This window comes from Sorex fumeus, unplaced genomic scaffold, assembly GCF_029834395.1.
Source record: "Sorex fumeus unplaced genomic scaffold, SorFum_2.1 ptg000037l, whole genome shotgun sequence".
NCBI classification, from domain to species: Eukaryota; Metazoa; Chordata; class Mammalia; order Eulipotyphla; family Soricidae; genus Sorex; species Sorex fumeus.
In genome coordinates this window covers 34,362,389-34,376,585 of record NW_026606094.1, presented here as the reverse complement: position 1 = coordinate 34,376,585, position 14,197 = coordinate 34,362,389, and the positions used below count along the sequence as shown (strand labels likewise).

The following is a 14,197-nucleotide window of genomic DNA, read 5'->3' as shown; positions in this document are numbered from 1 at the left end:
TGAGGTCTTTGGACACAGTGGCTCATAATCTTGCCCACACGTTAGACTTACCAAGAAGATTTTTAAGATTCTGATACCCAACCTTACCTCAGTCCTCTCCCTCTTTTTTGGGTAAGAAGATCAGGGAGATAAGGAAACATTGCTGAATACACCTTCTCTCACTGTTAAAACTCAACCCAAAGTGATTTCAAACTGCCAAGTGGAGAAGCTGCTACCCTATATATGAGTGATTGTGAAGAGAGAGAGAGAGCAGATATACTGCAGATGTCTAAAAGTGTGTGTAGTTATTCTGGGTCTTGATTCTTAGTAACTATGTATAGAAAAGATAGGTAAATTAATGGAGCAACAATAGGTATTTCAGGTCTAACAGTGCTTCATTTTTCTGAGTTTGGGGATTTTTTTCATGCTTTATTAACTGTAAGATAAATGAAAGAAAGTAACAGGAGTCAGCCTGCCCATAGGAGGGAAGATAAATCCAGATCCAAGATCAGAATCCAGATCATTAGAGAAAAGTAACTTTTGAAGTCCAGGTATGTGAAAAGACCCCAAACAAGTAGTTTGTAGGAATTAGTACCCACCAGAGCTCATGCATTAAGTAGGACCTGAGAAGTAAATTGCCTAGGAAGAAAATCAGATAAAGGAAAAGGAGATTAAAGAATTATTTTGTGTAGTCACATGGACTAATAGCAGTTAATAATTTCAATTCCACTAATGGTTGATGTAGCTCTAGATGTTTCATCTAACTTAATTAGGATCAGTTTTGGAAATGTTTTTAAATTTGTAGTACATGAGATTCAAATGATGCTTAGGCACTGTGGAAGACATTAAGGATAAAAGCAAATGTTCCACTTGTAAGGAATGAGGAAGTATATTTATTTGTTTTATTATTTGTAACAGGTTATCGATATAAAACTAAGAATTTATACTTAAGATCATCTTTATAACTAGTTCAATGTCCTGCTTTACTTAATGAGATTTTATATATAAAAATATGCATATGTAGTAATATGAACTGGAGCAATAATACGGCGGGTAAGGTGTTTGCCTTGAATGCAACTGACCGGGCCCACCCAAGTTCGATTCCTCCACCCCTCTCGAAGAGCTCGGCAAGCTACTGAGAGTATCTCACCCACACGGCAAAGCCTGGCAAGCTACCCGTGATGTATTCGATATGCCAAACATAGTAACAACAAGTCTCACAATGGAGACATTACTAGACCCGCTCAAGCAAATTGATGAACAACGGGAGGACAGTGACAGTGACAGTGATGTAGTAATATCAATAACAAATGTTTTTGGACTTTCACCTATAGTAACAGACTTTAACATTTTTTTTCCTCTGTGAAAACCATTATTATATTTTTCTGTGAGTTCAAGTGAAAGAATATATGGTTTTGCTGATACGAGGAATAACTATTAGAAAACACCAAATTATTACCTATGAAGAGTAGCCATAGTCAAGATTATACTGATATTAACACAGAGTTTATAAAGTTATCACCTGTACTTAACATAAAATAAGATTTCTAAATTATATGTTCATAGGACACAGACCTAAAAGCTTTTCTGTAAAAATTACTGCCGAGAAAATATAACTAAAGGCAAATAACACTTTTAATTATTATTGTGCATTCAAATTTAATGTTTAAAATAATTTTAACTACTATTTAAGACTGGCTAGTGAAATGATATTTGATTTGAAAAAAAAAAACTATCTTTTTAAAAACCCTGCATGCCCTTCAGGTTGACTATGAAGTTATCAGTTAAGGTGAATAATCAAGATATTTATTTCTTTTCTTCCAATATAGTGCTGAATATAAGAGACGAACTAAGTATGTTCAAAAAAGTCTTAATCCTGAGTGGAACCAAACAGTCATTTATAAAAGTATCTCCATGGAACAGGTATGCAATGATTATTTTCTGTGTGGTAGATTAGGTTAATATAAGCATAGCAGTGACAAAATTTTTAAAAGATTATGATTCACATAAATTTTTCTGTTTTTATTTTATTTTCACAAGATAATTGAGTAAAATACATGTAAAAAAGGTAGACATTGACACGAAATCAGGAGATACGGTAAAAATGTATTTAAAGATATGGTAAAAATAAATGTGTACTACATTACATACTGTCATAAACCAAATAGTTAATCAAAATAAGAGTAATGGAACATTTTTTCATTGATATGTGAAATTTTTAGTATTTCTTTAGACAGGGCCATGCATCTTATATTTTGAAGGAAACTATTTACCAGCTTGTGGTTACTATTTAAATTTGAGCAATTACATTTCTTCTTGTTACATTGATTGTCATCTTGTTCAATTGTCATAGAGCATTGATAAGTTTAAGTGTGTCACATGACTTTATACATGCATATAGTACAAGTATAGTGGGCTGTTGTTTGACTTTTATAAATAATATCCTCAAAAGGAAGATTCAGTGAAAGAAATTAATTTCCTTCCTTATAAAGTTTCAGGAACTCACTGTTTCTGCAAATATAGACTCTTAAGTATCTGACATTGTGGAACTAAACCATAGAGAAGATAATATATCAAGCACTAGGAAAAAATATCACTACAAATCCCTGACGATAGGCCCAATAGTATGAATGTAGTTTCTTCTGAATATCTTTATGTGATAACTTTAATATGTACCATAAAATACTCAATAGTTATTTGAATTCAGAAACAAAGAACACAAATCAAATAGGAAGACAACAACCATAAAGAATAATTTATGAATGAGTTGTCTTCCAAAATAAAATATATAATTTCGCCTTTTAAAGAGTTTCAATTTGATTATGAATAATTTAAGGTGCTGGAGAGATAGTGCTTAACCAGACACTTGCCTTGCATGCCGCCAATCCCAGGTGTGAGCACTGCATATGGTCCCAGTAAACACTGGCAGGAGCACTGCTAGGTGTGGCCACAAAACAGGTTAAGTTAAATTTAACAACAGAAATAAAACAGCCCTACCATATTTAGGCAATTTTCAAAAACAAAAAATATAAGCCAAATATTTTATCTGAATAGCCTTGGCTTTTATTGCAGACCATGAATTCCAAGTATTGAAAAACAATTATGGTCTGATTTTTGTTTTTAATGGGGCACAGGGGGAAAATTACAGAAATTGGCTAAAGTTGCCATCTTATTTATAAAATCATGAGGTACTTTATGATTTAGTTCTAGGTTAAACTACATGTTGTTGACATTTTATATGATATTTAATATGAATCAAATCTATAGACTATGAAATTGCATAAGTGTTAAGAAATCAATGAACTGAAGATAAATGTCTCATACAAATGCAATGGAAATTTCTGAGATGAACTGGGATTGACAGCATTTTTTCTTTGAACTACAGCTCAAGAAGAAAACACTGGAGGTTACGGTCTGGGATTATGATCGATTTTCTTCCAATGACTTCCTTGGTGAGGTGAGTCTGATCTTCCTGTGTTTTCATTGCAAATCTCCAACTAAAGCATGCTATGAAATATATTTCTTAACTTTATAACATTTGTTGGTGGAAAAATTTCTTTGGTGGATAAATTTTTTTCCTAATTTAATCCAAGAGTGTATAAATTGCAATTTAAGAAATAGTTTTACTCTACTAATCTGCATACTTTACAATTAATTTGTAAGATGAAGTATTAGTTGCTTTGATAGAAAGTCCATGTGAAACAATCCACTGGACCTTCCCTTGCATGTTACATGCTGTTACAATCACTTGAACTAAACTTGATCTTAGACAGGATTCTCCAGTGTATAGTATTATAACTGATTTACTCTTCCATTTCATAAAATTGATCTATTCTAATACTTGAATTCTTTTGATGGAAATGAACACAGTGGAGTTTCTTGTTGATTACTCCTGGGTCTGTGCTCCTGTATATTCTTGGCAGTGCTCAAGAAACAATATGCAGTGCTGGGGATCAAACCAAAGTTGGCTGCTTCAAGACAAGAGTCTTATCTGTTATAATATCTCATGTCCCCATGTATTGAATTCTTATGTTTATATGATCTTAGAGTATATTCCCATTGTCCTATTTTTAATTTATTTATATTTCATCAAATCTAAGATGCCAGAAACTATTAAATTCACGCTTAATTATTAAGTGCTAAGAAAAAATACTGCTGATGAAATCATGACATAATACTTGCTCATCATCCGTTCTTAGCCATATGCCTGTATTCAAAATAACAGGTTTTTTTTTTTCTTTTTGTCTCACACTCAGCAATGGTCAGGAGTTACTCTTTGGATCTGCACTTAGGAATTACTCCTGGTGGTAATCAGGGGACTATATGGGATATCAGGAATCAAACCCAGGTCGTTCACGTGCAGGGCAAAAGCCCTATCTGCTGCAATATCAAAATAGCAAATTTTGCAAATTTTTAATAAGGATAATACATTACTATTTGATTTTTTTCCATCTTTTTCCTCATGTGGGCTGGAGCAATACCACAGCGGGTAAGGCATTTGCCTTGCATGCAGCTTATCTGGGTTCCATTCCTCCGCCTCTTTCAGAGAGCCTGGCAAGCTGCTGAGATGTACTTGCCCACATGGCAAAGCCTGGCAAGCTACCCATGATGTATTCGATATGCCAAACACAGTAACATTAAGTCTCACAACTTGTTGTGAGACGTTACTGGTGCCCACTCGAGCAAATCAGTGAACAATGGGAGGACAATGCTACAGTGCTTCCTCATGTAAATAAAATCAAACAATTGTCACATACTAGCCAAATTCAAAACATACATGAAGACACATAACAAAAATAGCTTTTATTTCATAAAAAAAAATGAATCTTACAATCTTAAAATTTCTCATCATCTCCAAAGAATTTGATTAATAAAGGTTTTTATATAATTCAGTTCAGTGAGCTGTTTATATAGCATTGCATGGGATATTATTCACAGTATTGTAGGTGAAGAACAAGAAAAAGATGTCCTCAATGACTTATATCCTTAGATACATATCAGATCTTAGAAAAATGTAAATGATGAATTCTAGGGTAATCATAAATGTCATTGACTATTTGCATTCTTTTTGCAGGTCTTGATTGATTTATCTAGCACATCTCATCTTGATAACACTCCTAGGTGGTATCCTCTCAAAGAACAGAGTGAAAGCATTGATCATGGAAAGTCCCATTCCAGTCAAAGCAGTCAGCAGTCCCCAAAGCCATCTGTCATCAAAAGTAGAAGCCATGGTATCTTCCCTGACCCATCCAAGGGTAGGAGATATTTTAAGTAGAAAAATATCTTGTCTATTTGTTCACATACAACTGTCTATGAATACACATTTTTCTTTCATTATTATGGAGGCCCCATGATTTACAGTACTATAGAATAGTTTCATACACACATCATTCCATCACCATAGTCTACACCAGAATGTCTGTTTCTCTTCGTCATGTCCCAAGAATCCCTCCCATTTCCACTCTTCCCCTCATAGGTAAACAACTCTCCCAGTTTGTTTTTATTTGAGGTAACGGGGGGTGGTAGCTTTGGTACCATACCAAGTAGAGCTCAGTTCTTACTCCGGCCATGTGCTCACGAATCACTCTAGACAGGGATTGGGGGACCATATGTGGTGCCAGGGATTAATCCTGGGTCAGTTTATGCAAAACAAGCACCTACCTACTGCACTGTCTCTTCAACAACCAGTTCTGTTGCCTTTGCCATTGGTTGTTCTCTTACTATGTTTCTTTATATCCCACATATGATGGATTCATTCCATATACATCTCTCACCTTCTGACTGACCGCTTAGCATGATTTACTTAAATAGAACTGGACCTTCTAGTTCCTTTTACATGGCAGAAAACAGCATGATTTATCTTTTCTTATAGCTAAGTAATATTCCATTATATAATACTCCTCAATTTTTTTATCCAGTCATATTTTCATGGTACTTTAAATTTTGATTGTTTGGATTATAATAGCATACCATACAAAGCATAATAGACATGAAATTAGAAGAAATGGACTTAGTCTTAGATCAGACCATAATTAAGTTTATGATTTATCTTCATTTATTATTCTCGATTTTTCTAACTGAAGTATGGGAGCAGTCAGACTGAACTATTGGTCTTTTCTGAGCTCTTAAAAGTCATAGTAATGTGATTTTATAAAATATGTCTTGGTCTTTCTTAAGGAAAATATAAAATTCCTCACCAATTCACTGACTAGAGATAATCATCATTATCATTTAAATGTACTTCCTCTAATTGTTTGAATTCCTTTTTTGGAACATCTTGTCTTACTCATATAATTTTGCATTATTTCTAACTTTTAATAAAATACTCTCTCAAGTTATTTAAACAATTGGTATACCAAAATCTACTTAAATCATTTCTGAATGTTTGACTCACAGTAATTCTCTAATTCTTTTTGAAACTATTCTTGTTATTTTTAAAATAGTAATGTTATATTTTGAGTTTGACAGTATACACAGCATTGCCACCATAGTTAATTCTTTCTTTTTGGTAATTTTATTATCAGTTTTCTATAATAGGACATCAATATCCACTATAATCTGAGTTACTGCCTATATGATAGAACCTTCATATAATATCTTAACTATGATATAAAGCTGTAAATGTTAAATATAAATCTTTTTTTGGAGTCTGAGTATTATGCCATTCTCTCTTTTACTCTCCTTTAGTCATAAAACTGGGAAGTGATTCTTTGCATATGACAAAGTTATGAATTTAATAAGTGAGTATTCTGGAAGGTGAAAATCAGGCCTCATCCTGATTATAACATCCTAAAGAACAGTGACAGCCAATGTTGGTGTGGATGTGGCGAGAAAGGGACTCTCCTTTACTGCTGGTGGAATGCCGACTGGTCCAGCCCTTTTGGAAAACAGTGTGAACGATTCTCAAAAAATTAGAAATTGAGCTCCCATTTGATCCAGCAATACCACTCACTCCTGGGAATATATCCTGGAGAGGCAAAAAAGTATAGCCGAAATGACATCTGCACTTCTATGTTTATTGCTGCACTGTTCACAATAGCCAAAATCTGGAAAAAAATCCGAGTGCCCGAGAACAGATGACTGGTTAAAGAAACTTTGGTACATCTATACAATGGAGTACTATGCAGCTGTTAGAAAAGACAAAGTCATGAAATTTACATACAAATGGTACTAGATGCAAAGTATCATGCTAAGTGAAAAGAGTCAGAAAGAGAGGGACAGACATAGAAAGATTGCATTCATTTGGGGAACATAAAGTAACAAAATAGGAGACTAACATCCAAGAGTAGTCGAGATAAGTTTACTCCATGACTTGAAGGCCAGCCACACATGCTAGGGGAAGGGGCAGTTCAGACAGAGAAGGGAACACCAAGTAAAGGGTGTTGGGAGGATCCTCCCAGGATGAAAGATGCATGCTGAAAGTAGACTGTAGACCAAACATGATTGCCACTCAATGCCTCTTTTGCAAGCCTCAGCAACCAAAAGGAAAGAGAGAACAAAAGGGAATGCCCTGCCACAGATGCATGATGGGATGGGGGGGTATAGGAGGGGTGGGAGGGTTACTGGTTAGTGGTGGTGAATGGGCACTGGTGGAGGGATGGGTACTTGATCATTGTATAACTGAAACCCAAGTACAAAAACTTGTAAGGTCAACAACTGTACCTCATGGTGTTTCACTAATAAAATAAATAAATAAATGAATAAAACCCCCCAAATGGATTTTTATAATAAACCACTCACCTCAATGAGTGCTTAAAATCAATTGTGAATTAGTTTTATAGATCATTTCTGAAGTCCATCTGCCATATTGACTAAACCTTCGCTAGCATTCTGGAAGGTCAATGCACAGAGACCTTCCTTTATATAACTACCATACTAAGATGTGATATATAAATGCATGTATGTATGTATATTTAATATATTCTCAAAAAGTGCCTTAGCTGATGATTCTGTTCACTTTCAATATGATATTTCCTAATCACTTACAACCCTTTGTTGAGAACTCGCACCTCTCTACTTAAACCTCTGGTGGCAATGTAAGCCAGTTGATATTTTTTAATCTAGTTTAAGATTGGTAGAATTTTTTGGTGAAATTATAAACTAATATAATGACTTACTTAAAACTTATTAGAATGCATTCCTCTCTTTTCAAGATTCTCATACTTTTTGCCTTTTTTCCCCAAATTGTTTTCCAAATGTCTAATCATATCACTGTATAGCGAGCCTTTGCTAAAATGAGCCAAAAAAGGAAACATCATTAACATAAATCTTAGACAGTTTCTAATTATGTGTAGACCAGACTTGAGAAAAAGGACGCGGAAGCAACTTTAACCCCCTTTCACCCTTTTTGTAACCAGACATGCAGGTTCCCACCATTGAGAAATCCCATAGTAGTCCTGGTAGCTCGAAATCCTCATCCGAAGGCCACCTCCGCTCTCATGGACCATCTCGCAGTCAAAGCAAAACCAGCGTCACTCAGACCCACCTGGAAGATGCAGGGGCTGCTATAGCCGCTGCAGAGGCCGCAGTGCAACAACTCCGCCTTCAACCAAGTAAAAGACGCAAATAAATTCCTCAGCATGGCAGCTTAATGTTCATCTGTTGCCTTTCTTTCCTGCTGTCCTTCTCTGTTTGCTTTCTGTTTTGGCATACCCTGCTCACTCTGTTCTCTGTCCTTTTGTCTGTGTAAGAACAGTACCAATACATAAATATGCACTTTCTTCCTTAGATTTTTTTTTAATTTACATAGACTACAGTAAAACTGGCTGTTTCTCCTTCGTCTTCACCATCCATCCAACCTGGCTCATAGTACTTGGTATCTGTGTCTGTGACGTTTGCAGGCAAAGCAATGTCATGTGTCCTTTTTGTGTGCGCTTAATTAAATATTCTTTAGAATACAGGAATTATAATAAGCACAAGTGGCTGCCATTACCCCAGGCATTAAAAAAAAGATAAAGAAAAGGGGAATAAAAGCACACACAGTAATCTTTAGAGTATATTAGTAAGGAGATTCTTGCCTCTAAAACAAGAAGAGAAAAATTAGGCAGAGTACTGGAACCATGGGGGAAAGGCCACTTCAAAATAGTACTTTAAACATTAATTATGCATGTGAATTGGTGTGGGAAATTTTCTAGTCTCTTGAAGAAAAAAAAACACTATGAAGAAAATTAGGTTTCTAATACTTAAGACATATATATATAAGCATATGTGATGAGGCAATTCACCTCACTCACTAAAGAGCACAGTCAGGTCCATTCTGTTGGGTCATACTTTGTATAACAGACTCTACAGGGCTTGATCTTAAACATTGGAAATCCTTTGAAAGTCAGCTTATCAATTAAAACATGTAACAGTTCAGTCATTAACTATTGTATTTTCATTTAACATGAAAATTTAGCCGACTGATACTACTGTATAAAATATTAAGTGCAGAGATTTTTAAAATGTGGGTGCACCATTACTGTCAAAAGACATTACTCAGACAATGGAGATAGTTTAATGTTCTCCCCATCTCCCAAAGTCATTTCTAATGAAACAGCCAGTTTTAAAACCCCTTTAGTGCTGTGCATGTGGTGTCATTTTGGCATTTGAAAACACAACTTCTTTAAATAGAGCAAAAGAACACTTCTGTTTGCATGAATAACATTTAAGCTGGTTCCATCTGAGGATACATACTCTGGGTTTCCATTTCACCCACACTGCCACAGCAGCACATAAAAGCGGTCAGTCTAATCATGCCAGGAAGCAGCACAGACACAGCATAGCAGGAGTCCTCCCCATTCAAAGAACTCAGTCTGATAATCTGCCTCCACCAGCCAATGGCAACCAAGACCAAAGCCAGCTAGCCCTCAGGAAGGTGATGTCTGATGGACCAGTCAAGCCAGAAGGAGGTGAGCAGAAAGGCGCTGTTCAAAGCACACAGCAAGAACATCCCCCAAATTTAAAATCCTCATTACTTAATTTTTAGGGGTTGTCTGGTAAAATATGTTTATCCACTTTTTAATGTGCTTTTGTGGGCATGGCATTTCAGGACTTCATCATCACCGTGTAAGTCCCAAGATCAGTCCCATAATATATTGACTACAGTGATTTGTATTTTTCTATGCACTGGGGCATCTTTCGACTTTTGTTGGGAAATAGATTAACAATATTCATATTGCAGAATGGAATGCATGCTACTAACCTAATCTGTTCAAGCATGACTATAAATATGTTGCATTGTGATAAAAGTTTAAACTGCTCAAAATTTAAGTTAGCATATCAGTTGGAATGTAGATCAGTTTTTTGTTACATATTATTTCAAGTGTAATAAGAACTTTCAGTGGACTTTGAAATTCTTAGAGGAAAGTAAAGGAAAAATTGTCAATGCACTCATTCACCTTCACCTGGTGAAAGTTCTCTCTTGATCCTACAAGCAGACATCTTCCAATCCTGTTTCCTTAGCTGTTAAGTGTATCAGATGTGTTGGGCATGTGAATATCCAAGTGCCTGTGTAATAAATAAAGTATCTTTATTTCATTCATAAACTCCTGGGTTCTGAGCCATTGTTATATGATGCAGCTTAAATGAGTGTGTCAGTCTTTGCTTTCTCATTTGATTCCTTGTAATAGAGATTTACAATTACAGCTCCATTATAAGAGCTATAAAGATAGAGTGTTAGGGAGAAGAATCAAGTTTCATGTTAGAAACATAAAATAAAGGGAAATTACTATCCCAAGTTAGCAGAACTTACATAAATGAGTAAATAAATAATGGGACTGGGCTGCTCCAGATAGTGCTTCCACTCTTTCTCTTTCTGCATATGAACTGTTAACAATCTTCACAGGTTCCTGAATCAAGGGAGACAGATTCCCTGAGCCCTTGCTCTTGAGATGCATCTAAACTTGACTCCATGGCTGTGTTCAGAATGGAAAGCAAGTTTATGTGTGTCCCTAATCTAACCTCAACAATTGGACAGTTTTCCGCCAAGAAAAAAACACCACCGCAAATGACAGGAATCACATCAAGAGGATCATACAATTATTTTCAAATTTAATTCAAAAACATATTGGGGTTTTAAAAAATTTTATCAGAGAGCATTTCCATGCTTACCCCTTTAGTTCATTGCAATTCTAATATGCTTGATTTTATGATCCTGTACTTTCCACAAAATTTAAATTAAGCATCAAAATTTTCTTTGCCTTGTCTCAGAAAATAAAAACAATAGACTCTGTCACAAGTAATCAGTTAGAAACAGTAGAAAATATTTGTGACAGTATGAAAAGCTAGCTCTGTTATGTTTCTTTTATTGACCAGGTAGTTAAGAAAACAATTAGCACAAATATTAGGATAATTTTGAATATACTCTGAATATCTCCTTAGCCCAGGTAATTACTATCAATATAGCACAATTTCCTTAGTAGTTATTTTTCCTTTGCATTAGTATTTAAAACTTCACCTATCATCTTTTCTTTTATCAAATAAGTTCAAGTGATATCTTAATATTATTTGTTCTTACTTCAAATAGATATTTTCAAGCATTTGCATTAGTAAAATGCTTCCCTTTTACATGCAATTTATTTTGTGCTTTATTTTAATTATCAGTATATAGTATATATTTTATTAGATTTTTCCATATATATGTGGTTCTTGAAACTTGTTATTAAAATTTTGACCTCTTTCCTTTGAATAAGACTCTAGTATTTATCCTTATGTTCTAAAATTCTGACTGAATCTCAAAGTCATTCTTTACTGAAATTATAATCAAAAGGATATGATAGTATGCTTTTTCAATTGAGTTTTATAACAAAAAGTGGTAAATGAAATGTCCTATTTTTCTAATATATAAATCTATATCTCCCTGTTACTAGAAATGCCACAAGAGTATAATTCAGTCATTTTTTAACATACTATCTGATTAATTTATATAAAATGCCATGAAATTAGTTGAAGGATGAGAGAGGAACATTGGTAGGAGACATAATCATATAAAGAGCCAGTGTCTATTCAGTAACTGTAGAAGTATATTATTGATTCTAAGTGTTTGAATACAAGCCTCCGATTTCAGTCATCACAGTGGGGTTCAGATAATCCTCCTTGCATTTAAAAATAATGCCTTACATGGAACTAATCCTTCACATTGTACAGTGTTCTGTTATTCATTTTATTAATTTATCGTGCCTTGTGCATGAGGTCTTCTTTGAAGATGTTCTTATCTCTGTCTTATGAACGAGTAATAAAAGATAGGCTGACTGGTAGAGCATACTGTAGGGAATTCTATGAACCAATGATATAACCCACATCGTATTACTGTGAGGCCTTTTCTATTTAAACATATTTTCTCTTGATATTAACATTCCTAATGTCAATTTTAAAAACATTTCCATTCACTTCTTTGCTACTTATCAATTAAGTTCTTAAAAATGATTAGAGGCAGGTAGATATGATGGTGTGACACGATTTAGACTTTCTCTCTTTACATGATCCTCTTTTCGTAAGACTGATAATTAAGTGGCAACAAACCAAGAACACAAAATCTTTTCCCTAAACAGGCCGTATGTAGGAAATGAGCAGAATCTGTAGGGGAGGCTGCGTGTGTTTCTTTATCTGTGTTCATTTTTATTAAGGATAATGAAATTGTCTCTAAATCACTTCCCAAGTATTTTTGCAAGTGTCTCAAAAGAAATATGTTTGAGATAGCATGAAATATGGGGCAAGCAAGAATTACTGTGAGTGGGAGGACTTGGCTTTTTGTTTGTTTGTTTCTTCGTTACTTACTTTTTTGGTTTCAGGCCACAGTTGATTCTGCTTTGGGCTTTTCCTTAGTGTACTTGGGGACCATATTGGTTGCTGAGTATCAATTCTCGTCAGCCCCGTGCAAGGCAAGCAGCTGACCCACTGTCACTATCTGACCCCGGAGATCTTTTATTTTTCCTTTCTCCCTGTTTACTTACATGCTTGGAAACCTGAAGAGAATGATCAGACAGATTGTGCCAGATTACCTGTATGCCTAAACAACCAGTCTATTTAGAAATGCTGGAAATATTTTTGTTTTTGTTTTGTTTTCCCAAGCCAGTTGGTTTGGTTGAATATAACTCAGGCATTTCAGAAAGTTATAGGAAAAGAGTTTGAAACATGATTCTTTAAAATAAAAAGACGCACCCAGACAAATGGAAGCATTCTTAAAACCATGGCCATTGATATAGCTACTGCCAAAATATTATTTGAGGTGCAAGTTGAAAATACCTGATTTTTTTTTCCATACTAAGATTCAGAGTTAGTCTTAAAGTTAGAAACTTGATATAGGGTGCTTAGAAATATCCCTTCACACTGTGGAGTGAAATGAGAACCAAAGGGCTGGAGCAATAGCACAACAGTTAGGATGTTTGCCTTGCACGCGGCCGACCTGGTTCGGTTCCCAGCATCCCATATGGTCCCCCGAGCACCGCCAGGAGTAATTTATGAGTGCAGAGGCAGGAGTAACCCCTGAGCATCGCTGGGTGTGACTCCCCTCCCCCCAGAAAAAGAAGTGAGTACCAGTGGAATGGGTTGGAGATGTTAAGAGAATAATTACATATGGGTTTCAGGAGGATTCTGACTGACAGTTTCTAGATTTGACTGGATTGTAAGAGAAAAGACCGAAACAACTTCCACAGACAACTGCTGGAAACTGCACTTTCATTAGGACTCATTTGCGGCACCTGTCAAAGAGTTTTGTATCCCTGTGTTGCTGTGGCAAACTCTTATTAAGACATTACACCAAGGGAGGTGGGTGGGTAGTAGGGGGCGGCTGGGCTGGGAAACCTGCTGGGTCCTGGGAGTGGAGGAATTGTTCGTCACAAAAGCTGATACACTATCACTTGTCCCACTTGTCCCACTGTCTTTTGATCAGAAATGGAAGATCACTTTTAGTCAGAAAGAATTTAGTATTCTATTTCTAGAAAAGAGAGAGACCAAAATGGAAGTAAAAGAGAAACCATTATATAAACTTCTATTTGGAGGTGAAGTTTACTGTAACACACAGGCGGGTTTAAGAAAGAAATATTTCACATTTCACTTCAATATGTTTATACAAAGCAACAAAATCCTATGAAATCAAGGTCTTGGGTAGTTCAAAATAAAAATAAAGTTGAAATAGCAATGATGTGAACACAGAAAGCTTCCTAAAAATTGGATAATTCTGGTTTTCATAGTTCTGTGGAATAAAGGTTTTCTTTCTTGTCTATGAAAATCAAAGTAC

General features: G+C 35.2%; 1 protein-coding gene across 4 annotated transcripts in view; it reads left to right on the top strand.

The window, feature by feature from the left end:
* Window positions 1-14,197, top strand: part of PCLO (piccolo presynaptic cytomatrix protein) — a 382,693-nt gene that overhangs the window by 296,572 nt on the left and 71,924 nt on the right. For all 4 annotated transcript variants that reach the window (XM_056118261.1, XM_056118260.1, XM_056118262.1 and 1 more), the window contains exons 17-20: window positions 1,809-1,902; window positions 3,365-3,436; window positions 5,054-5,234; window positions 8,337-8,531. In XM_056118261.1, the coding sequence (XP_055974236.1) occupies window positions 1,809-1,902; window positions 3,365-3,436; window positions 5,054-5,234; window positions 8,337-8,531 (542 nt within the window). The remainder of the gene's footprint in view (window positions 1-1,808; window positions 1,903-3,364; window positions 3,437-5,053; window positions 5,235-8,336; window positions 8,532-14,197) is intronic.